A 26,600-nucleotide genomic window follows, 5' to 3' on the forward strand; every position below is an offset into this window, starting at 1 on the left:
AATTTGTTACTGTGCTCTGTGATCAAACGTAAAGTTGTACTTATTATGTCTATGGTTGTAACCTTTCATAGAAGATAAGGTTTATTGGAATAATGAATTATAACTGCATGGTTCACTGTCCATAGTTTCGTTTTAAATTATAACGACAATTTTTATATCAAATCACTAAATTAAATTGACATCCATTTGATTACTTTGAAAGTTACTTTAACAATGCAAGTCTAATTGTCGCTATATGTTCAACATAGCCTACTAATTTCAAAATTCAAATTTTCTGACTCGAATGCTGTAATAATAAAATTTTGCAATATTAAATCATCGTTTTTCCCGCTACAGAAAAAAAATTTGTTTTATACACGAAAAAATACTAGATTTTAGCTTTCGACTTTTTGTCTTCCTCAGCTGCACGTCGGGACACCATACAACCTCAAGCTAAAATCTAGTACTTTTTTCCCCTGTAAAACTATCAAATCAGTTATTGTAAAAAAGGTGTTAACAACAAATTTATCGACCTGTATCATTATTTGAATATTTGATTCGATCTACCACGCAAAGAAATATCGGTTCCTATAATAGCTCAATTTAAATTGAATTTGCTAGAGATCAAATACTTTTATGAATATCAAGTAAGCAATTTTCCGTTTGTCGATGATATCTAGCTTCAAATTTGGCACTTAATTTAAATTAATTATTAATAAAAAGTCGAAATATTGAAGATTTTATTCTATTTACACTGTATTATTCATTAATTTCCTCTTTATAAAAGAAATATTGTAGAAACAACCACGTTTGTTCGAAAAAATGAAAGATCCATACGCTCACGACTTTTTCGTTGCCAATCGGTGGTTACTTAAAATTGCTGGTTTATGGAGACCAGAAAATGAAAACAATATCATACAATTTTTGTATACGGTATACGTTACTATCATTTTTTTATATGTGAATATGTATTTTATGCTTACAGAGTTTGTAAGTATATTCTTTGTCTATGGGAACCAGTTCGATTTAATTAAAAATATTAGTTGTGCTTTAACACATTTCATGGGAACAGTAAAGGTGAGTATGGGAAAGAGATGCTTCACATAGAAAGCGATTTGCAGATTAAACTAGTTTCAAAAATTGTTGCCTCGTATTATAATCGTTCATTAAATACATTATATACATAAGTAATAACTTTTCACGTATAATGTGTGGAACTCGTTATCTCCTTCTGCTTCCACCTTTGAAAACCTTTGGGGCCGCGTAAGCATTACTTTAAAAGTTGTCTAATATATTATTTTAGTATATTACTATAAAGTTCTCAGTTCTCTTTATCCCAAGAATATCTTTCTACGACTACAACACAAAACTGATGTACGAAGCATATTTTTTAAGTAAGTACCGTTTTGGAATTAAAAATTAAAAAAATATATCGCAATAATTTTATTTTTACATGAAATCCTGTACCTTAATCTACTTTTCTACATAATTTCCATGAATATTGAGGCACTTGTCATATTGTGGCACCAGTTTTTGTTAACTTGTTAACCACGGTATCATAACTGTTTTGACTTCGTTATCGTCTTGAAGACGCTGACCGCCCAGGTGTTTTTTTAAGTGCGGGAACAAATGGTAGTCGCTGAGCGCCACATCAGGGCTGTAGGGAGGATGATCTAGAATTTCCCATTGAAGAGATTTGATGAGATCTTTGGTCCGATTAGCCACATGTGGACGGGCATTGTCATGCAGCAAAACGTTACCCTTACTGAACTTGCCACGTCTTTTGTTCTGGATTGCACAACGCAGATTATTCAATGTCTCACAATAAGACGCTGCATTGATTCTCCACTAGCAATACTCCTTTTCTGTCCCAAAGAACTGTGCACAAGATTTTCCGGGCAAAAATTGTTTGCTCAAACTTCACTTTTTTGGGTGATGATGAATGTCGCCATTCCATGGATTGTTGTTTCGTCACCAGTAACAATTTGGTCTAAAAAATCTTCACCTTCATTGTGGTACCGCTCAAGGAAAGTCAATGCACTGCCTAAACGTTGGGTTTTGTGCAAATCCGTCAACACTTTTGGACCCCAACGTGAACACAATTTCCGGTATTTCAAGTTCTCGGTCACAATGCGATACAAAACACTACGAGAATATTGAGGAAAGTAGTCGCACAATGATGAAATTGTGAAGCGTCTGTTTTCTCTAACCTTTTCGTCCACTTTCTGCACCAAATCTGCACCAGCGCGCATCTGCGTAACGCCGACCTTGGGGTTGCGGTGGCGGAATCGCAAAATGGTACTTACTTAAAAAATATGCCTCGTATCTCAACTGTTCTTGATAGATCAATGGTGTACTTTGTATTTCATTCCCTTACCTGAATAAATGATGTCTTGATTGCATTACAATTGTAATTATTATTACACAAAACTCAGGTCTCCTATGGAATGTCAAATTTCTTGCAATAACATCTCTATTTACTATTACATTACATTTCATCACAATGTATCCGTCAATATTGTGAATAATTAAATATTTGCTTCAAACCTTCTAAAAATAATGAAAATACTGATTCTGTGCTATTCAATCTATCACATCTATTGAAGCTATTATCTGTTGAAGCCTTAGAAAAAGTATAGTGTATAACTCGCATAGAATGCTAATTTCTCACTCGTATGATTAGCAGCAAGAGCCGTAGGGGAATGACAATATAGACATATTGGATTGTCAATGATTGGAAACGATACAGAACATACATGTCTAGAGAATGCCTCTATGATATAAAAATTAATTAATCTCGTCTAGTTGTTTGTGTTTTCCCATCCCTGTTGCCTTTAAATCATGAGGGTATTTCGAGTCGTAGTTTTGTCGGTTCCTTTCATGTCGTTCTGTGGCTAGCAGACTTACAAGGGGGCAGTTGGCGAGTATACACACGGGTGTATTTTACTTACGCGATTTAATTATACATTAACTATTCACTAACACTTACACGTTAAACTAAACACTAATATTTATGAACACGTTTAAAATATAATTTATTCGAATACCCGATGTATTAACTATGACATCAAATTGTTGACTTGTGATGGTTGATAAACGAGAAGGTTGATAGTAAGGTTAATTGTAGACCACAATAAATCAATGAAAGTGCAATTAGACTTATCCGAAATACAGGTACCATTAGAATATGACAACATACTAATATAATCCTTGTTTTTATAAACGATCACATTATAAGTAATAACATTGATCTTTGTAATAATATAAATAAGCAGAAATCTGCGGTATTAATAATAAGAATCAGGTTAATAGGTAAGACTAGAGGATTAAAAAACCCAGATAACACAAATCTGGGATAATAGGAAGTAATCCTAGTCTAAACTGAGTACGTTAAAATGGTAAGGATGTAACATGTTATGCAACTGATGTGGAGAAGTTGGCAGAGAGACTACAGGCAACAAAAATATACGACAGAGGCGACAGCTATAAGGCAGAGATAATGAACGCTTCAGCAGATTCTTCTAAAACAATTATACGAGTAGCTGGAAACTTTGCAGGAAGTACTATCAAAATTGGTGTCAGCTGGAGACATAGTAAAACAGTTCTTTAGAAAACCAGGATTTAATGATAGAAGTAATCAAAGAAGAGGCCATAATGGCATGTCTTACAACAGTAAAGATACGAGATACAGATACAATTACAACCGTAGAAATGTATACGTCAAATATGAAGGCAGCTATATTATACAGAGTGAGTTTTATGTATGGAACGCCTCAATTATCTTGGAAATGGCTTGAGCGCAAGGATCTTGTGATACGGCCGTTATTATGGTGGTATCTATATTGTTGGCAGATCTTTTCTTTTTCTGGAAAAATAATAATCTTTGTTATTTCAAACAGATCACCCTGTATATTTTGTGTTTTTATAAATGCTCAAGAAATGCTGATTATTTTTCATGTGATATTCCAATGTGACGTTTTTAGCGAAGATATGTGGAAAGAATTGTATACAAAACCAGATAATTTAAATAGACGAATCACCCTTGTGATTATAGCAGTCACGTCTGAGATATTGAGTAGTTAACGTTGGACATCTCCTACATTGACATTCATGTTTTTTTACTTTGGTTGGTATTGGCCATTGTTACATTACACAGACTGTAAGTTTTTCTGAATAAAATGCGCATTAAAAATACAAATATACATCTCCAAGAGTTTTTACCTAATTTTTTTATTAACTAAGTTGTGCTACACCGTATTATGACAAGTTAGTTCAAGCACAGGATGTATAAACGCCGCCAAGCAGTTTCGTGCAGAAAAATCTAATTTTTGATTTTATTTTCGGTTATATATTAAATATATTATATATCAAACAAACTTCCTTGGTTCTTTTTCTAATAACTTGGAAACATTAACATAAAACAATAATATTGAAAGTCTTTTCATTTTTTACTATTTATTGTACATAAGTATATATTATTGCCAATATCTATAGGTACCTACACGGCAACTAATAGGTTAAACAAAATGGAACCTTCAATGGAAGAAAGGATTGTTATAAGAATGTTGTTCTATCTTAATCGAGTTATAGAATTGTTCTTTGGCGTAGTATCGTCTCAATTCCAAGCCATCAATATGTTCTAATTGCTTTTCTAGATTTTCTAAGATATCATTAAGAATTAAAATACTTCCCACAATGCATGCAGTGACTAGCATACTTTTATAGGCAGTTGATTCCATGTTGTATACATTACTTGTTATGCTCCTCGATATGTATACTGCCCTAAAAAATGTTTATTATTGAGTTTTCAATATTTTCAATATTTGTAGAGAGGAAGAAACTTCTAAAAATTTATTTTGTAAATATATCAGATTTGACATTGACAGCTGCTAGGAAAAGGATAATTTTGTTTTTATACTCAAATTGATTATTTAAGGTTACGTTACTTGTGGCAGGTGCAATTGTGAGTACTTTTGTTTTAATCACGGTTTGTTTTGATGCTTCTCGTTATTTATATGGAAATATATGGAAATATATCACTGGTTCTAGTGAAAAACTATATAAATTGGAAACGGTATAATTCATGAGACTGCTACAATAAAATAATATAAACCAGTTATGGGCAAAGTACGGCCCTCGGGCCAAATGGTCCTTTGGGTCAGTTTAATCGGGCCCGCGACAGGTTTTTAATAAACACTACAAAAAACTATAAAAACGTGCAATTTTGTGTGCTACTGTAAAGTTTTTTGCTTTTATCGCGGTTTGTTTTATTGCTTCTTGTTATTTATATTGAAAGATATCACTGGTTCTAGTGAAAAACGATATAAATTGAAAACGGTATATTTCAGAAGACTGCTACAATAAAATAATCCGAACCAGTTCTGGGCAAAGTACGGCATGTGGGCCAAATGGGCCTTCGGGTCAGTTTAATCGGGCACGCGACAAGGTTCCGAATAATCCCTACAAAAAAACGTTCATGTTTGTGTGCTATTGAAAAGTTTTTTGCTTTTATCAAGGTTTGTTTTAATGCTTTTCGTTATTTATATGGAAATATATCACTGGTTCTGGTGAAAAACAATAATCCCTACAAAAATCCCATAGACGAGTTTGTCGACCAGAGATAGAGAGAGGAAACACATAGACATTGACTCCATCCAGGGTGACCATCTGGCATTAATTGATATGCATTTTGCAGCAGCAGCCTCGCGTCTTGGCAGATTGTTCTTAAGGTCAGTGTAGTTAAGACAGTCAACGATCTCGAAACAGCCGGACGGCCTGAGTTTCATTTCATATGTTCTTAATGTCAGTCACGTAATTAGTACATATCAAATGCCCACTGTGGCTGTGTTGGTCTTTGGTTTCTATAGTGCTGATTTTGATCATTAAAATGACAAGTAAAAAATGTTGATTCAGAACTGTATGGAACTCAATGTTTCACGACACTTCATGACAACAACGGCACTTATAAAAGTATTATTTAAGGAAGAACGGAAGCAGAAGAAATTCCAAGTTGTACATATAAAACTGTCAAGTCAGCAAAGTATTTTTTAAAAAGCACAGCAGTCTCAAAAGCTAGCTACACGTGCCAGTTACATTGTAGCAAACAATGTTTCGAAAAGTAACAAATTATTTTCTGACGTGGAATTTGTAGAAATTTATATGCACCAAGTATTTCATGTTCTGAGAAAACAAGAAATTTTGTGACAGTAAGTTTGTCTCGAAAAACAAATATCTCCAGAATTAAAGTTTTTGATAAACAGTTTGTCTCATAACTTCAGTCAAAAATAAGTGAGTTGCATAGGATTAAAGTACGGAAATAACTGACACAGCTCAATTACTGATATTTATAAGAGATATTGATGATAACTTTTGTGTACTTTGAGAATTAGCTCGCATGTGTTCGATCAAATGAACAACACAAGGATTAGACATTTTTCAAGAATGTCAAGGAACTATTACGTCTTTGAAGGTTTCTGTGACCAAAATTTGCAACATTTTTACTAATGGAGCACCGAATATAACGGGGACGAGATTTGGTGTAGACAGCAAAGTTAACAAATCATCTCCTGGAAATGAAGTTGTGTTTCTTCATTGAATCATATATTAAGAAGCTCTGTGTTAATCTGCTCTAGACATGAAGCATGTGCTCAATATTGTTATTAAGCTCGTTAATAACATTTGATCATGAGCACTCAATCATAGACAATTTTAAGAGTTTCTTCTACTTTACCACATTAAAGTAAGGTGGTTACAAATTCCGGTGGAGTCAAAGAAAACTCTGAATCAGATATTTCTTACTTTATAGTATTGTTAATAACTTTTTCTACGACCGTGCGTTTTAACCCACTTTCCCGCACGCATTTTAGTTTTGAAAGTGTTACTTTCCCGCATTAGTGCGGGAAAGTAAAATTATGCAAATTTTTACCTTATTAGATAGTTTTTTACTTTGGAGATTATAACTATTGTTACTACAGGTAAATGAATATTTACGAAATAGTCCATCAAATAAAATCTAAACCTTTTCTAGCATTTTGTAGCATTTTTAATTTTTTGAAAATATAAAATAATAGAGATATTTTTTATATAACCGTGTAATTGTTACTAAAACGTCAAAGTTGTTCAAGACGTTTTGGAAGTGACCGAATAAGTGCAATCTTCTTCTAAATTAAACCACATTAAACCGAATCCGATACAATAATATTAATGGATTCATCCGACGAAGAACTTCCCGAAGCCATTTTGAAGGCTGCAAATGAAACTAATTCCGAGCTGTTACCTGCCAAATGACCTAAAACCGTTGCAGTCACCGTCATCGTCATCTTTATGCGACCCGCAACCGATGCCATCCTCATCGACGTCATCTACCTTTCAGTTGAAACCAAATAACTCCACTGGACCGGCAATAGTCTACAGAAAACAACAAATTGTGTTTTCAATATTAATATTCATAATAATTAGTAGTTTTTAATCAATGTTTTGTATATTATTATGTTTGTTGGAATAAAATAATTTTTGAAAAATGTGTTGGTATATTTTTTTGTATATACGGTCGTAGAAAAAATAATGCTCCTAACTCATGCGTAAAGTGTCTTTCCCGCACTTGTTAGGAAAATAACTATTTCAATAACCACATGTTCACAATTTTACAATTTTTAAATCAAATCACTGAATTTAATTGACAGCCATTTCATTACTTTGAAAGTTACTTTAGCAACGCAGGTCTTATTGTCGCAATATAGCCTACTAATTTCAAAATTCAAATTTTCTGATTCGAATGCTGCAATAATAAAATTTTCAATATTAAATCATCGTTTTTCCTGCCACAGAAAAAAATGCGTTTTATACACGGGAACAAACTAGATTTTAATAACTATCAAATCAGTTATTGAAAAAAAGGTGTTTACAACAACTTTTTATCGATCTTTATTATTTAAATATTTGATTTGATTTGATCTACCATGCAAAGAAATGTCGGTTTCTATAATAGCTCAATTTAAATTGAATTTGCTAGGGATCAAATACTTTTATGAATATCAAGTAAGCAATTTTCCGTTTGTCGATACTTAGTATCTTCAAAGTTGGCACTTAATTTAAATTAATTATTAATAAAACTTCGATATGTTCAAGATTTCATTCTATTTCCACTGTATTATTCATTAATTTTCTCTTTATAAAAGAAATATTTTAGAAACGACCACGTTTGTTCGAAAACATGAAAGATCCATACGCTCACGACTTTTTCGTTGCCAATCGGTGGTTACTTAAAATTGCTGGTTTATGGAGACCAGAAAATGAAAACAATATCATACAATTTTTGTATACGGTATACGTTACTATTATTTTTCTATATGTGAATATGTTTTTTATGCTTACAGAATTTGTAAGTATATTCTATGTCTATGGGAACCAGTTTGATCTAATCAAAAATATTAGTTGGGCTTTAACACATTTCATGGGAACAGTAAAGGTGAGTATAGGAAGAGATGGAAAGCGATTTGCAGATTAAACTAGTTACAAAAATTGTAGCCTCATGTTATAATCGTTCATCATATACATTGTATGTTCATAAGTTTGAATTCAACGTCTTTTTGACTTTGAAAATAATAATTTTTTATATAAATCCTATAAAAGTGATATTCTCATGTCTGTTGAGAGCATTAAAAGATGGTGTTTACAAAGTAACATGTTAATAGTATAATATTTATTTATTTTTTTGAAACGGGTAGAAATACTTCTTACGTACAACGTGTGTGACACTCGTCCTGCTTCGGGGTACGCCCTACCCTACCCCCTAAAACTCACCTGTTTCTGCTTCCACCTTTCTAATTATTTGGGACTGCGTAAGCATTACTTCAGGTTTTCTAATACATTATTTTAGTATATTACTGTAAAGTTCTCAGTTCCCTTTATCTTTTTTTCTACGGGTATAACGGCTATAAAAAATATCTAATCCTAATCCCTCCCATGGCCGATTCGGTAACTCATTTGGTAATAACGACCCTTTTGGATGTTCCGTAGCAGAAGCTTCGCAAATATGGCACTTTTTAATGTAGGCTTCAATATAAACAGATTGCCCTGGCCAATAAAATATACGTCTTGCACAATTAATGAAATAATGAAACTTTTGAGTGGCAAAAACAATCGCCAGCATCTCTTTCTCTATTTATGCATACTTTTGCTCACAGGGAGTATCAGTTTCACATAATTTCTATTCAGTTTGACAACTTCATTTGAGTAAATTCCAAAGACACAATATTCTTGACTCTGTTCATCAAAATAAATTTGAAAGTATCCGTTTTTCGTGTTTAAAACTGTGGAATATTCTTATTATTAAGTTTAACTGCTACTTCCTTGGCTGAAGAAATCAAAAATATTTCTCGTTATATTGCTAAATTCAAATATTTTGGGTCAAGACACTAGCGTAAATCCTTATTTTTTTTTCAAGTATTACCAGAGGGTTGAACTATTTAGTCGGACTATCAATTTTTGTTATGATACCCTGTTTTTCAAGATCATCAAGCTTAAGTTTTAAACGATCCTGCAGTGCAATTGTAATTCGTCTAAATGGTTGAACTAACGGAACCGCGCCTACTTTTAAGGTAATGTGATGATCTCTAGGAAAAGAACCAAGACCCTCAAAAACTACTGGGTATCTTTTAACAACATATCAAGTGATATAAATTGACAAGAATCTGCAATAATTGAGTCTACTCTTTTTACTAAGTTTAAATCAACGCAATCAGCACAACTCATTAGAGACGGTTCGTCATTAACACAAACTGCAAAGAATATGTTTCCAACATTGTCATTAACTTGACATTTTAAGGTCATTACGTACGTAAATACATAATCATAACTGTCATACGGAGGTAGTTTGACTTTAGATTTTTGCATTTTATCAAGAAACCCTATTTTTTAACAATATTTAAGGTCAAAATGCTTACTTCACACCCTTTATCTATTTCAAATGTTACCTTATGTCCTTCTACATGAATTTTCTTCAGCCATGAAAATGGTTTCTTTACACTACTAACAGAACCAACTTTTCTTATAGACTGAACATACAGCTCATCCAAACTGATCTCACAATCACTATTTTTCGATTCACCATCTCTGAAACATTCGATTTCTACTTTATGCTTCTTCTGCCTAATCTTCTATCACTCTTCTTTTTATCTCATTTCTTCTCAGACTGGTTCATATAATATCCTTTTTTGCACACATCGCAAAATGATGTGCACATAGCCACAGAATTCACATTTCCCTTTTTTTTTTCTTTCAAAAAATGCTTAGATTTTACAGAGCTAAAACTAGTTTCAGTCTGCAAAACATTTGTCTGTTTTTGACTAACTTCACTTGTTTTACAGATTTATATTGCTTGTGTCAACTTCAGATTTTTTTTGACAATTCTTCTCTAGTGCTTTGGTTGTAGATGCCGAACACTATCCTTATATCTTCTGAATTCTTCTAATAAATTACCATAACCAGTTGTTTTTCTTGCTGTTCTAAATTCTGTCAGAAAATTATCAAAACTTTGTCCCCCTTGTTGCGTTATACTGTTAAATAAGAACCTCTCATTTATAACATTTTTCACAGTGGTCTATATATTTTTTCAAGACATTATCAACAGTTTTCTGAGTCGCCGGTAACGAATCAAAAGAGTTAAAAAAATAAGACCATCATCACCAACCAAAGTTCAATAGAATTGTGATATTATTTTTCATCATTTTCATTGCTTAAATCGGTAGCAGTAAAAAAATTTTGGTAGATTTTAAAGTATGATTCCATTGCTGCTAGCTTTTACACGAAATTCATCTTGTAGCGAAGTTTGCTCCACGTCGAAAGTCATCGCAATAAAACGTTCGCGATTGAATTTCATTTTTTGACCCAGATGAATGTTTAAACTATCTGTAAACAACTCAAATAGCTCTTGTATTAAAAACGTTTTGAGTACATTCACCATTAAACATGTCATACTTTATGATGGCAATGTCAGATTTGAGATATTCACATCAGTGTTGCCATATCTCAAAACTTGAGTAGCAGCACTCCTAAATGATCATGTTCATATTTAGTAACTCCATACTGTTTTAGGTGGTATTTGTTAACTTCCAAGGCCACCAACTCAGAAAAATCATGGATAATTTAGAAAATTCTAAACTTCATTACGAACATTGTCCTTCAAAAGACTTTTTCCCGGGAAAAATATCAAAACGTTACAAAAGAATTGGCATAACGCACACAGTTGTTTTCTTGTGGATGGCTTATCTAATAATAATATTATCTTATTTACCACCAGTTATTGCTGCATTAATATCAGTAGCGAATAATACGGAAATAATGTTACAACAAAAATTACCATACGACTTTTGGACGCCATTCAAACCTGATACAACTACTAGCTATTTTCTAGCTGTTGGATTTCAAATAATTCCGATGTTTTCATATACTCACAGGTATGATAATATTAATTACACCCTGATATCGTTTTCAATAAATATATTTTTAATAAAAATTACCACTACGCGGCATTGTAGTAATATTACATTCTGATCGTAAGCATAATCAGCAACTTACTGGGCTGTAATTAACTAAGGTCTTACTCATTAGCATCTTCATATTTTCAATACATTTTGTACATTATTTAACGTACACTTTAACACGCACATTACTCTGCCTTTGAAAGTCTCTCGTTACCAACGAGACAGGGTTAATTCTTTTGAATCCTCCCAGTGTCACTGCAGTGTCAACGAGCTGGTAAACTTATGTCTTCGATATGTGTTAGGTTTATTTTGTATAATTTATTTTGATTTTGTAGAATGTATAATTTTAAGCAACACCCACCCAAGGAATCTTTTTGCATTTTATAAGATAATTTTTTTGTTGTTGTAAAAGGGAAATCGAAAAAGAGAGAAGTGAATATAAAAGAATTAAACACTCAGAATACCAATCAAGATATTAGGCATACAGTCCACTAAACAAATCAACGCAACCAAACTCGGAATTTTGTAGTATTGGTTTGTGATTTCCAATATTGATATGACCATTCAGAAGTATATCCCAAAATATTCCCTCTCCAAGAAGCATATCAATGCTACCGGACGTATTAAAAGTGGGATCAACGAGTGTTATGTCATGTGGGATGTTTAAATTTGTGACATCGAAATATGAAGCTGACATTTCGTCTGTAATTTTTTCAATTATCAGAAATAACAATTCTATAGAATAGTAATTTTGTATGGATAAAATGATGCATTGGCTGACTGACTGACAGATAGAAATCTTCTGTAAAATTTTAAGGTTGGGTCACCCCTAATTAACCCGCCAGAATGGTTCGATCGTCTTTTACTAATCATTACTTATAGCCCTTAACAATCTTAAACAGTGTATCATATTTGGTATTTAAGTTAAAGGTTTGGAAAGAAATTAATTTTTTTCGAAATGTTGAACTCTATTTCGAGGCCGTATAAATCCTCAGGGATGCAACTTGGTATCAAGATAAATTGCAGCCAATCGTCATATTTTGGGCTCCTTTATATGCTTCTCATTGATAGTTTTGTCAAAGCACGTCAATAGATTGTTTCCGTGAAATTCTATTTAAACGAATTTTTTACAGATTTTTCGGTACTAATGTTATTAATTGCTGTAACAAAATAATTGAATCCACACAAGTGTAATCTCCCCTTAATTATTTTTTCTAATCATTTCACAATTTCATAAGTGTAAATTGTCTTTACAGCGTCGTTGGAATGGATACTTTATTTACGAATATCATGAATTGTATCGCAATGAATTTGGAAATTATTCAAGGTGCCTTTATATCAATTTCACCTAGAGCTGCTGCTAAAACAGAAGGGCCACTATTAACACCAGACAAATTACACAATAGCGATGCCTTAACTATAAAATTGAGGACAGAAATGAAGAAAGTTACCAAACATCTGCAAGTAGTATACAAGTACTTATAATAGATATCATTATTAATCTTAATAACTGATTGGATATGTGTTTTAGAGCATGCGACGATTTAGAAGATGTACATAAATATTTAACTCTGGCTCAAACTACAGCTACGTTATTCATCCTTTGTTCTTGCTTGTATGTGGTTTCAACAGTGAGTAAAGTTTAAATTATTTTATAATCAATCAGAAATATTATAGTGGTGAACCAATATAATATATTCTTATAGAAGGAAATTTTTATCTCTGAATTAAGGATGCATACCATCAAGGCCTCAAAATACCTTATTTAACACATTATTCACACTAACACTACATCTACATACCACTCTTTGACGCGCAATAACAAGTTATCGTTCTAACAAACAAATGGTAAATAGTTTAACTTCAGTCTCTGAAGACGTTAACTTTTTATTGGAACTCGCGTCGAACGTGTAATTGTGAGTGTTGGTGTAGTGGTAGGGTAAGCAGGGTGCTGATACCTATGTTTTTCTAGTATCCTCTCTTAGACGGATACATAAAAACGGCTTGAAATGTTTCCCAAGATCAGAACCTGAATGTTGTAAGTAAAACCCTAGTACATCATCAAATGGCTACTCTGCCGGTGTGACACGTTTACGTATGAAAATGCCAGCCGATTTTCCACGTTGTAAAACTTGCGAGAAAACTCGAAACGGTTTAGAATTGTTTAGAATCATTCTTAAGATCTCAACTAATAGCGGTAAAGCAATGGCAGATGTTTAGACGTACAAAAAACCTTTTGATTGAAAAGTGTCGGAGAACTCCTCCGAAAAATCAATATGGTTCCAGCGCCCAACTTTTTTCCTAACATTCTTTTGCACTTTACTAAGAGCTCTGTGTAATGGCAGAAGTTATGTAATGTAAACCTTTGACAGAGATTATTTAGTCGGAAAATGTCAACAAATTTGTAAATACACGATTGCGATATTGCAGAGATTGATTTTAACAGTTATAGATGGATGACATCTTTACGAGGGTTGTCTTTTTAGTTTTTACATAAAGTTAAACAGAAACAAACAAGTTGGAATTGCAGTGTTTTATTGCTTTTATGAATATTTGACCTCAAAGTCTATACATTTTTGCATACGCTCAAACCAATTCTGGAAACATGTTTTCCACTCTTAAGCTATTATTGTAAAAATATACTTTTGAAAGGCTCCATCAGTTTCTTAACGTGATAAAAATCTGAAAATTCACAGTGGGGAGGATAAAAAGTCATTAGGCGTATAATCAAGTGAATACGGACAATAGGACAATAATCAGATTTTTTTTTCTCAAATATTCAGTATCGATATCATAAGAGACGCATATATCAGTCTGTACGTCACATGCCGATCTTCTTTAATCATATTGTGCACAATATCGATGTTTCTTTGAGTGACAGCTGATTTGCTCAACTTTCTCGTCGTTCATCACTGACGGATGACAATGACGAAATTCTGCAAACCAAACAGTTTTCTCTGCTGGTGCTTCATTACCAAAAATTGCACAAAGCGATTCTATGCATTGTTGTGAGTAAAACCTTTTTTAATTATAAAAAATCGTCTTCTTTTAAACGTCTCCTATCAACAACTTACTCAGTCACTTTCTAAATTTTCATAGGCTTCGCAATAACAAACGTCAATGTTCACAAATACAGTGGCGCCACAACTCATTAAAGCCACCTATTGTTCAATTCACTTAAAACGCAACTCTAGTAAGTATAAGTTTTCAGTATATCTCTTGATGCAGTTATCTTAATAACATCCTCGTTCACATATACCGTTTCTAGATAGCTTTACATGACTAGAATCTTTATAAGTAACTGTAGAATGCACATCTTTATCATGCTTTTATCTTCATACGAATGTTACTCATATTTCAGTTTTTTTCAAAAAAATGTTTAGATTCCTGCCACGTGTCTCTACTTTTCTAAATATTTTCCATATTTTTGTGCGCGTTTGCCATAACGTTCTATATTTTTCTTTATCATGACATTTGCTACCTGCGAGGATAACCAGTTTCGAACTTTTTCTTGTACCTCGTCATCTGGGGTGACGTGTTTGCTGCCGAGAATCTCTAGACCTCACATTTCGACTCTACTCCTATGTTGGATAATCAATACCCATTGATAAGATCTTATAAGATTTTGGTTGTGAATGACAAAGCAGTTCTGGCATTGTGATATCGAGATGTCATAAGACCATGTCGTTCTATTCTACTTATAAGTAAGGGTAATGTAGTGAGCGGCTGCATCCATTGTTGTCCCTTTCTGCATAAACTTGACTAACAAGACTACATGTCTGTCTCCAAATACGGTTGCCATAACCTTGCACGATGAGGTTTTTTTCTTGGCCCAGACTCTAATTAATTATATTGTGTGGCGCCATTCTATTGACTGAAGTTTAAACTCTGAGGTTCTTTGAGAAAAACACGTGTCTTCTCCTGTGACGATTTCTGAAAATCAATTAATAATCGAAAAAAAAAAAAAATAGTAGGCACAGGCCGATGTTTCTAGTTTGGGATACTCAATTACTAGACTGGGAACCTATGGTGGGTTTGGAAACGATGTTAAAGAGTAAATATTGAAGATCGCAAGAGCTAGGTACGGGAGCTTGTCCAGGTGGGTTCGAAGTGCTTATAAAGAAAGGAAAAACATCGGTTCACCACTCTCTATCTCTTTCTACTCTATTCTGATAGGATCGCCATGGTGTCGAAGCTTAGAGTGGTGGATACGGCAAAAAAATCAGAAGCGAATGGAGAGAGATAAAGAGTGGTAAATCGATGTCTTTCCTCTCTCTCTGTGTCTCTTCCATTTACGTGCCGCTCTCTTTATCTTTAATATTAACTCTTAATTATGAATCGGTCCTTTGAATCACTTCATCGATTGCCGATCACGCTGCCAGCCATAATCATAATAAAAAATGGTTGGATGCATTGGAAAGCATTGAAATTGCTTGATGTGAGAAAAGTTAAGGATAAAGAGCCAATTCCTTAAAGCCCACTCTATAATTTAGTAGTCAAGGAATAAATGTGAAGATTCCCGTCAAGGAGGTTTTCCCGCTGGAATAAATTTTCTCGGGAGAAGGTTTATTGGTGAGAAAATTCTGTATGAAACAGGTAGGTCAAGTTATTAGGTTTTGGTTCAAATTCAAAGTCTCTGAAGACGATAACTTGGTTATTGAGACGCACGTCAGACAGTATAATTGTGAGTGTTGGTGTAGTGAAAACAGTCTGTTCAGTATGCTTATCATAATGTTTTGACCTAACACATATCTACTGCCCGATCCAGACTGTCGATTTTTCGGGCACCAGGCAAAGCACGTGAATATAGAATGAATCGAGAGCGTGGACAACTCGCTTCCGCTTGCTACGACTCATGTCAAGAGCCCAAATTTTTTCCTACTGTAACGTTTTTTGCTGTCATAAGTGACATCATTTGACGAGCCTCTTTGTACCGTTACCTCTCTAGAGGGCATTTTTGCAGAATTTTTGGTTTATGACAAATGATGTGGGGTTTTGGTGAATATGAAGGATATTTTAGTAACATCTCTTTTGATAATTTTTCTTATTGATTCGAAATTTTAGTTGAATTATTATTAACCATTACTGCCTAAGATTATTAAAAGCATTGAATAAGAAGTTTTCACATTTTGGAAATAATGTGAAATATCTTTTATGCAGATAAATGTTTTGATTTGAATTTTAATTTTTAGACTCCACTTGAAAATAAGCAATTCTGGGCCGAATCACTTTATATGGTAGCAGCAGGCTTTGAATTAGTTTTATATTGTTGGTTTGGAAATGAAATAACTATTAAGGTATGTCTTTGAGCAAATAAATTTTCATTTTATATCTTTCATTAAATAGGAGAGAATCACATTCGATAAACCACACGTTTTCTACCAAATTTTTTTGAGCAGCAACATATTACAAAGGCCGCTACTCTTGTTTTGAGATATGGCAATACCGATGTGAATTTGTCAAATCTGTTATTGCTTTCATAAAGCTTGATATTTTTAATGGCTATTGCACTCAGAATGTGTTGCCATACGAGTGCTATTTGAGTTGTTTACAGATACTTGAAACATTCATCTTGGTAAAAAATTAAATCGAGAACATTTTCCTGCGATGATTATCCATGAGGTTCGACGTGGATGAAACCAACAGCAGTATGTAGATCAATTTGCTTCGACTTTTGTGGATGAAGCACCATCTTGAGCTACCATGTTTCCATGTTACCAAGGTTATACAAAATCGGCCCTTGTGGCAGAAAAGAACGATGCTATGCGTAGACTGAAATTGAAAGATCGTCATGTGACACATCGTAAGATTGAAAACTACTCGGGCATTACTTCCACTCGCATGAAAATCGCTCATAAAAAAGCTCGTGTCGATTGGTGCAAAGACATGCTGAAAAAATTCAATCGCGGTGTTTTGAGAAGACAACTCACGGATCCATGCATAAGAACTCGAAATTAAACAACATTAGACTGTATGGGTCTTCCAATCCAACAGAAGTTGATCGCGCACGAAGCACTTAGAAGCAAATAGTCGCCTGTTTTCTTGGAATTAATTTACATGTCGCCATCGTTCCCTTAAAGTTATGTAGAACGGTCAATTCTGAATAGTATAAAAGCATTTGTTTGTCAGAAGTGTTCAAAAAATTAGGGAAACCAACTGCAGAAGACGAATCATTCTCTCCAATACGACAATGCCAGCTCTCACGCATCAGTTTTATGTACAAATGTTTTTGAACTAACAAAACATCGAAGCAAACACTACTTGTTTAGTTCCCAATATTTCTTTGTATTCCCGCAGATGAAAAATAAATTTAGAGGTTTAACGTTTTTCTATATCTAAAGAATGATGGAAGTACATCAATCGAAATGGAAAAAATACTTTGAAACTTGGTTTAAACGCATTCGAAACTGTATTATTATTATTATTATGCAAAAGACTACTCAGCTTAGAGCCGGTATTATTTACTCATCCCGTATACAAAGTATCAAAAAGGATTAGATTCGGTTCACGTGATAAATTTGCGCTCTGTGTGGCAAGTATTCAATATTATAACCTTCAGGGTGTCAGCGAAGGTGTTTTTTGATAATCCCAGTTTGGCAATGCACTATGCCAGTTGCTGACATAATAACTGGGACCATTTTCACATTTTCGCTATACCACATCAGTTTAATCTCAATTGCGAGATCTGCGTTTTTGGCCAGTTTCTCCTAGTCTCTGTTGGAAACGTTATGGGTGTTCGGTATAGTTACATCGACAAGAAGGACTGAATTGACTCTTCTATCAACCACCACGATGTCAGATCTGTTATTCGTTACCTTTCTATCGGTGATAATGGACCTATCGTAGTAGAGTCTAAAATTGTCATTTTCGAGCACCTTGTGGCTGGTACTTGTAATACGGTGTATGAGTATTGAGATGACCGAACTTGTCGGCCAGTTTCTGGTGGATGATGTTGCACACTTAGTTATGCCGGTGTATATAGTCGGTATTAGCTAGCACATTACAAGCAGATGTTATATGTTGGATGGTCTCTGATGTTTGTTGGCACTTTCTACGTTTATCAGATTGAGTGTTCGGATCCTTAATAACATTTTTCTTGTAGTTATTCGTGTTAATAACTTGATTCTAGATGACCATCATGAAGCCTTCAGTCTCTGGAAAGAGATTGCCACTAGTAAGCCATATGTTTTGTCAACATGCGGTTGGTTGAGGTCGTGATACCTTTTGTGACCACTGTTCTAGCTTCTCGGTGTCTAATACTATATTTAAGTTAAATTCTGGCGGTACGAGAGGTGAATAATCCTTATCTGCTTTGGATATAATCCGGTGTAGAGTTGAGACTTCCGATTAATTATGAAAGAATTCACATAGTTTCATTACCTGTCGAGAGTGCAGGTTAATAAGATCAATCAATCCTCTTTCACCCTCTTTTCGGGGTAATGTTGTTCTAATAGTGGATACTTCGGGTAGTGGTTGTTGTTCTTCGTCATCATTGTTCGTGTCAACCTCTGAATATCCTCTGGCTATGTTTTCGTCCACTTCAGGATTCCATAATAGTACGTTAAAACAGGCGTTGCATAGGTGTTGATTACCTGCATTAAGTTGCCTGCATTTAATTCGGATTTCATGAGTGATTTCACTCTTTTGGTGTATTGATCCTGGATTCTAGCCTTTGCCTTTCTCGATATGTAGAGTCTTACACTTAGACAGTCCAAAATCCATATGTATATCGGTGAAGAATCGATGTATTATATCGAGAAGGTGATTTGACGCTTATTTGCTGCGTATAGCTATCGTCCGTATAAAGAAGATGGGAGATGGTACAGTTGGTGTCTCTGTTCGCTCTAATGTTGAATACGTATTTGTATCATTTTGTATTATTCAGCATGATAAATAGGGGATTCATCACAAGGCAGAACCACAACGGACTCAGAGAGTCGCCCTATTATATTCCCCTAGAAATAGGTATTTCGTCAGTGAGGGAATTTGGACCGATTTGAAGATGTAGGTTCGTTCACCATTCCTTCATCGTTGTTGAAAGGAAGCAAGCTTACAATAGTTGGGTGAACTTTGTAAATCTGCAAGACCTGGAATGAGGTATAATATCAAACGCCTTATAATCCACGAAAGCATTGTGTATATTCCGGTGATCTCTCTGTGCTTGCCGAAGTATCACAGAGTCCACGATAAGTTGTTCTTTGCACCCTCTTCTGCAACCTTTCTGTTCCTCTGCCAAGATGTTATTTTCCTCGACGTATCCATTTGTTAGTGATACAAGCTGTAAATATCTTATGTAAAGTGTAGGGTAGGCACGTGATAGGCCTGTACTGAGTGGGGTCATCCGTCTGGGAGCTCTTTGGAAGCGAATGAGTAGAGTCCAGTGCTGTTGGAATATCTTTTGAGTTCCGTTTGCATCTTGCACTGCGAGATGATCATCTATTCATTGAAGATCTAGAAGGCCTCTCCTCGTATTTGCTGCAGGATAGGCGCAGGAAGAAAATTGTTTTTCACAATACACCTTCTCTGGTCAGCTATTCGTTGTTCCGTTAAATGCTGTAATTCTGGGTACCTCTTAACAAAATCACGATTAATGACGTATCGGTAGGTGGTCATATCGGTCTCCATGTTGGTTGCTCTATAATAGGAGCGCGTAATGAATGAATTCTACTCACTGGTCCATTTCATGCGCTTCCTAGGCAAACCGGGCTTCGTGGTCGTAGGTATATTGAGTGTGTATTGAGCCGGTGGAGGAGAGTTAATTATTATTATTATTAGTTTTTATTTATCTATCTCAAAACTTAAGTAGCAACCCTCATGAAGATAAAACAAAAATTAAAAATTGAAATGAACTGAAATTTCAAACATTCGTAGGCTGATAATATGCCAATTTATATTTGGCAATGTGATTGGTTAACAGCAGATAAGGATTTCAAGATGTCATTGATTCTCAATATGGCAAGAACAAAAAGACAACTGTACCTAACAGCAGGAAAATTTGTACCACTTACTTTACCTACTTTTGTATCTGTAAGTATATAATTTGATATAAGTTATTTTCAAGCAGTATCTGAAGTTACTTTTGCCATTTCAAATTTATTTGAAAATAAATGATAGCAAAATTTTCATGACCTAGCGGTAAACGTCATAAGTCAATGAAACATTTCTGAAATAAAACTCTCTCTTTTTAAAATTATAAAGAAGTATGTAATCTTTAATTTTGGGCCACACTAACGAGAAATGCCATTAATTATCGCGATAATGGAAGTTAACCGTAGGTGTAGCCACGACTTAACGAGATAATTTAACAACGGTATTAATATTGCCGTTTGGCGTGACGGTACATCAAAGAGATTAACACGAGAATAAATGCCATAAAGGCTTCTTTTATGCACGCGTTTTTTGTCGCTGGTCGCGGGGAGACTAGAAACGCGGCGTTATTTTATGAAACAATATCCAAGCGTTTCTTGTGGCGTGCCGCTTTCAAATTTGATCAGTTTCAACTGTTACAAGTGGACCACAAAGCGGCAGTGATTAAAAATGGATCCGTGTGTTTTTACGTATATGATATATAAAAATTTCATTGAAAAAAGACGCCAGAGACGTTGGGATGTGCATCCAATTAATAGTGCAATACTTCTCAGATGCGCATATTATACACTTCATGTAGAATTAAGACTTGACAGGGAGAAATTCATCAATTATTACCGTATGTAGACAGGCTCATTTGATGAGCTATGTGAAAAGCTGAAAAGCACTTTTATTACAAATTTGGAGTTGGTACGAGGATTTAAATCAGGGGAAATGTTATCATTAACGAAAAGATAAGTACAAACAGAAGACCATTATTGAGAAAATAAGTATAGTAATAGTATTAATGTGTGGATACACATTTGTTTAAATCAATGATATTATCGATTCGGCTTCGGACATAATGGAATCCTCTGATTCTATCGGATAATTTTCTGGTATGGCCACACTCTCTATAGCATTACCGTAACTGCGAGTACTGCGACTACTATTGAATGGAGAAGTGTAGGACATGATGTGTGTGAGGATTCAGGCGGTACTGCAGAATATGGTGACAATATGATGACAAACCATAATAAACGCGCTGTATAAAAGCATCAATTGAAATCAATGTACTTTTGAAACGCCTGTCGCGACGCGTTTTGTAATTCTACGGGACAGGCGGCGCGCAGCTGATTGACGTCGATACATAAAAGCATACATTTAACAACGTGCTTTTAGAAAACATCGCGTTTTTTGTCGCCCCGCGACCATCGACAAAAAACGCGTGCATGAAAGAGGCCGAAACGTCCACACTATAAATTGTCAGGGTGCGTCGAGAGCGCGACGGGATCGCACGTGTTTGTCTTTGAAATACCGTACTAAGGCTATGGAGTGGAGTAACGAGAAAGTAATTGCGTCTCTCGAGATTCTGCAAACAGAACCATGTTTGTGGGATCCGAAACTCGTAAGTTTCAAGAATCGTGGAGCGCAAAGTGATGCTTGGTGACGAATAATGGAATTATTACCATTTAAAACAACTATTGAAGAAATTAAAAAGAAGAAGGAAACCTTATAGAAACCATTTAAACAAAAGACTTTGAGGTCCGGATCTGGCATCTTTCTTTGTTCCCTTTTTTTCTTCATTCGATTATGATTCAATAAATTCAAATAATAAAAATTTACACGCATGAAATACGGAGCTCTGTTAACGTCCATCTTACTTGAATTCAAGTAAAATTAACGCTTTAGCGCGTTAAAAATTATCGCGCTTTTGGGCATTGACGTTAGCCGCTAGTGTGGCCCCAGCATTACAGGGAGAAAATATTTACTCACAATTTAAAGCCTTTCTTGTTGTTAACGAAAGTCTAACAACAATAGTACTGACATTGATCACCACTGTCATGTAGGCAAATAGGTTGTTATGAGCATTAAACAAAAATAGAAAAAAAAAACTGTTTTGGTATATTTTTCTTAAATTTATATCGACAGAAAGGAACGCCGGATTAGCTTTTCCTCATTTTCTCAATTTCAAGGGCTAAATAGAAAATGAGTATTGAGTGTATTGTAGCAAATTCGTAGAATGAAATAATTTTTTTAAGATAATTTTTGTTATGAATTTAATATTAATATTATAATAATAATTAATAAATTTAATATTGAATATTTCCGAAACAGTTGAAGGTAGGTACGAGGTATAGGACATTATACATGAATTATATCTACAAATTTTAAAAAAATTAATGTTATATAGAGGGTTTCTATATAACAAGCTGCTATTGGTCACTGTCTCAAGACACATCCTGTATAATTTTTTGAAAATAATGCGCATTTCACTTTGGAACCTTCAATTTTGTTATATGGAAAAATATATTCATTTTCACGTAGAAATTAACACTAGTTTCAATTAATTTTGGTGACCAAAGTAGTCTCTTTTTTACTCACGATTCACTAACAAACTAACAACGAAGCAAAGTGAATTTAAAAAGAGGCCACATCTCAATTAGAGCTGGCTTTTCCTAAAAAACTGTCATGAATTATATATTAAACCAATTGTTTAACAATACTATGCTTTGGAGCTTTAAGGGCTCAAAACCTATTTACAATTTTCATAGAATGTACTGACATCGTGAATTTTATAAGAAAAATATAAAATATAAAAAATTTACGATGTGAAATGTAAAACAAAATAACGATGGAATATACACATAACGAAAAAATAAAATACCCACACAAGTCACAGTCGACTTAAGGATTTTAAACAAAATACGTCTTTTCTGGAAACCATGTGTCTCTACAGAATATTTTTCGTCATATTATTATATAACCCCTCTTAAAATGGATTCGACACGAACGTTAGATACTTTGGGTACTTGGTTAAAAGAATAGAAATGAGAGAAAACTGAAAACGATAAGTGAAAAAGAAACGAAGCTAGCAAATTAAAAAAATATATTTTTCTTCATATATTTCGAGGGCTGCTACTTAAGTTCTCAAATAAACAAATAAAAACAAATATCAATAATTGAATATGGCTTTATTATTTTTCAAAATATTCTTCTTTAAGATCAATACGCTTTTGCATGCATTTGAACCAATTGTCGAAGCATTTTTTCCATTCAGATTGAGGTACATGTGATTTGAACGCATCAACCGCTTCTTCGGGTGTAGAAAAACGTTGACCTAACAATTTATTTTTGATCTGCGGGAATGAGAAGAAATCATTGGGTGCCAAAAAGGACTGTATGGCAGACTATTCGGTGTTTTCACTATTCAAAAACGTATTTGTTTGAACTGATGTGTAAGAGCTCGCAGTGGAGAAGCATTCGTCTTCTCCGATTGGTTTCCCTGATTTTTTCAAATACTTTTGTAAAAAATGCTGATGTACTATTCAGAATTGACCGTTCTACGTTGGTCTAAGAGAACTTTGACGACATGTAAGTTTATTCCAAAAAAACATGCGACTATTTGCTTCGAAATGCTTCTTGTGCTAAAAACTTTTCTTGGATTTGGCTCGTCTTGAAAAACGCATACAGTCGGTTTTTTTACTTTCGAGTTCATATGCATAGATACATAATTCGTCGCCTGTCACGATCTTATAGTATTCTTTTAAAGTACCGCGATTGCATTATTTCACCATTTCTCTGCATCAATCTTCACGATCTTTTTTTGAGCGATTTTCAAATTATGCGGTATCCAAGGCGAAAAAATCTTTTGAAGAGCCAAATGTTGTGTCACATGACGATCTTGAAATATCAGTTTACGTAAAGCATCAATGTTTTCTGATACAACACCCGTTTTTGGACGACCTTAAAGAAATTCATCTTGTAGCGAAGTGCGACCACAATTGAATTAGGAAAACCAGCAACACGAATTGATCAGCATACTACTATTGATTTAATCTACGTCGAAAACCATAGACAATTATTGCACGAAAATGTTCGCGATTTAAATCCATGAATCCATGAATGAATTTTAACAGTATGCTACATCTATTTCAACTAATATGTCTCCCTCAAGTGTTAACACAAGCAGTGACAAATTTGAAGCCGTTCCAGATTGTGTGTCTGCTACTATACCTGCTTTAGTGAGATATTGTTTACAGTCAATAAAATATTTCAACTTTTTCAAAGTCGAAATTGACGAAATCAAGGTGGAGGACTCGTCTTCGAATAGATAAGTTTCTCGATCAAATCCGTTCCTTACCAGTGCTATTTTGAGTCTTTCTATTAATTCACTCTTTCTACCGGAGGTTTCCAGCTCACGATTCTCCAGTTCGGCTTTCAGTTCCGTCAAATACAAAATCGATTATGGAGATGCCAAGCCTATCAGACAATCAGCTCGCAGACTTCCAAGAGCAAAGAGAGAGGAAACTGAAAGAATAATTCGAGAAGTGGAAGTAATAGAACCATCTACCAGTCCGTAGGTGTCTCGAGTAGTGCTTGTGAAGAAAAAGGATGGAAAAACGAGATTCTGTGTGGACTATCGCCAGTTGAACACTGTCTCTTACGTTCTAAATTTATTTGCACACTATACACTACACTAACTTATAATAATTCACTTAGAAATATCACTCAAATAATTTCTGCGATTACTTTTACTACTTCGTTATTTTCGCTACGACTATTTATTTAAAGCTAAACTAAGTGCGTTTCCAGAAATAATTTATATACCTAAATAAAATTCTACAAAGTTCTAGATCAAAAAGAAATAAATAAATATAATTTCCTAGAAATTATTTAATAGAAATACTGTAAATAAACCGCCTTCTATAAATTATAAGAAACAGAAAAAAGGCACAGCACGAAATCGTCGATTTTAAAATTCCATTGTTGCTGGACAAGGCCAGCCTAAGGATCTATTTCGTGAGCTTGTTCATAACAATATGAAAGAGGTTACAATTTGTAGTATAGTGCAAACGTAGTAACAGATAAATTGTGAATGATTAGGTCAGATTTAGAACCATGTGACTTTTACCGAAAGTAACTAAATACTAAATAATAAAAGGGAATAGCTTCGACACATTTGTATACTATAAAGAGATGGAAGTTATTCCGAAATATACCTATGATTAGTGCATGTCAAGATCTGTTTTTTAAAGGAGATTAATTTGAATTTTATTTACCTTTTCATTTTGTGTTTAACAAAATAATTCCACCACATCTTTTATGTGTTTATTTCAATTAAGTTTTTCTGTTTCAGATCATGAAAGTGTCTTACTCATTCTTCACTTTTATTAAAAACACAGAATAAACTAAATTTGTATATTTTAGTTCAATTAATTATTAACTTTTGTTGGGCACTTCAATTTTCAATATATTACAAGTCATCTATCTCTCTGGTCCTTTTTTTTTTCAAATTAAATTTTAGTTACATTTATTCAAACTACCACAAAGTGTGTGTGTGTGATAAATTAAGATGTTTATCAGTTTATCGATATATTGTTTCAATTACATTTGAAGAGTTGGAAGAAAAATTAGATGACAGTCTAGGATTTCGAGAAAACAAAAACTTAAGGCTAGAAATGCATGACTTGGTCAAATTAGTCCTAAAAATAGGGGCGGCCTCGCGTAAATTCCTAGCAAACTGAAAATACAGAGGCACTCTCATGGAATCCTGAAAATTCTCCATGACCCAATGTGTAAAAAAATCATTTTATTAAAGGGCTGAGCTGCAAAATGGCTTTCAAGATTTTTTGGACCAATGGTAAGTTTCACGATAAAAGTAAAATCCTTCTATTTCTATTATACTTTTCATATTTTAAGTTTATTATAATTTGGAAGAGAATTTTTTCAATAACATTTGGTGACTACATTGTTAACCTTCTAAAAGAATTTATTTCAGTAACTAGGGTGGGCTACATCTCGTAACGATTTTTTATTCGTTGAGTTAAGGTTGCGCCAATTCAGGAGAAAGATATTTCAGGTAAATGAAAAGATAATCCGAGTACATAATAAAACTCGTGACAGATTCATTAAGGATATTACCTGGAATTCAGTACCTAATTCACTTGGAAAATCCATTTTAAAATAAGCTATGTACCAAACAATAATATAATAATGCAAACTTGCAATTAGTTAGGTTAGGTTATGTTAGTCAAATAAAATAACAGAAGAGGTATTTGTGAAACTAAT

General features: G+C 33.9%; 1 protein-coding gene across 1 annotated transcript; it reads left to right on the forward strand.

Annotated features, from left to right (window-relative positions):
* The first annotated feature begins 8,191 nt into the window (after positions 1-8,191).
* On the forward strand, positions 8,192-25,792 carry LOC130897128 (odorant receptor 94b-like). Its single transcript, XM_057805756.1, has 7 exons — positions 8,192-8,446; positions 11,074-11,435; positions 12,719-12,937; positions 12,994-13,093; positions 16,655-16,759; positions 20,334-20,489; positions 25,669-25,792. The coding sequence occupies exons 1-7, from the start codon at positions 8,192-8,194 to the stop codon at positions 25,717-25,719; spliced, it is 1,248 nt and encodes a 415-aa protein (XP_057661739.1). The 3' UTR covers positions 25,720-25,792.
* The last annotated feature ends 808 nt before the right edge of the window (positions 25,793-26,600 follow it).

Source organism: Diorhabda carinulata, chromosome 8 (genome assembly GCF_026250575.1).
Source record: "Diorhabda carinulata isolate Delta chromosome 8, icDioCari1.1, whole genome shotgun sequence".
In the NCBI taxonomy this organism is placed as follows: Eukaryota; Metazoa; Arthropoda; class Insecta; order Coleoptera; family Chrysomelidae; genus Diorhabda; species Diorhabda carinulata.

Bases quoted from the DNA above. Each gene is read 5' to 3' on its own strand.
- LOC130897128 (XM_057805756.1), top strand. From the start codon at position 8,192: ATGAAAGATCCATACGCTCACGACTTTTTCGTTGCCAATCGGTGGTTA. The intron at 12,938-12,993 runs GTACTTATAATA...TATGTGTTTTAG, and splicing joins CATCTGCAAGTAGTATACAA to AGCATGCGACGATTTAGAAG. The intron at 16,760-20,333 runs GTATGTCTTTGA...AAACATTCGTAG, and splicing joins GAAATGAAATAACTATTAAG to GCTGATAATATGCCAATTTA.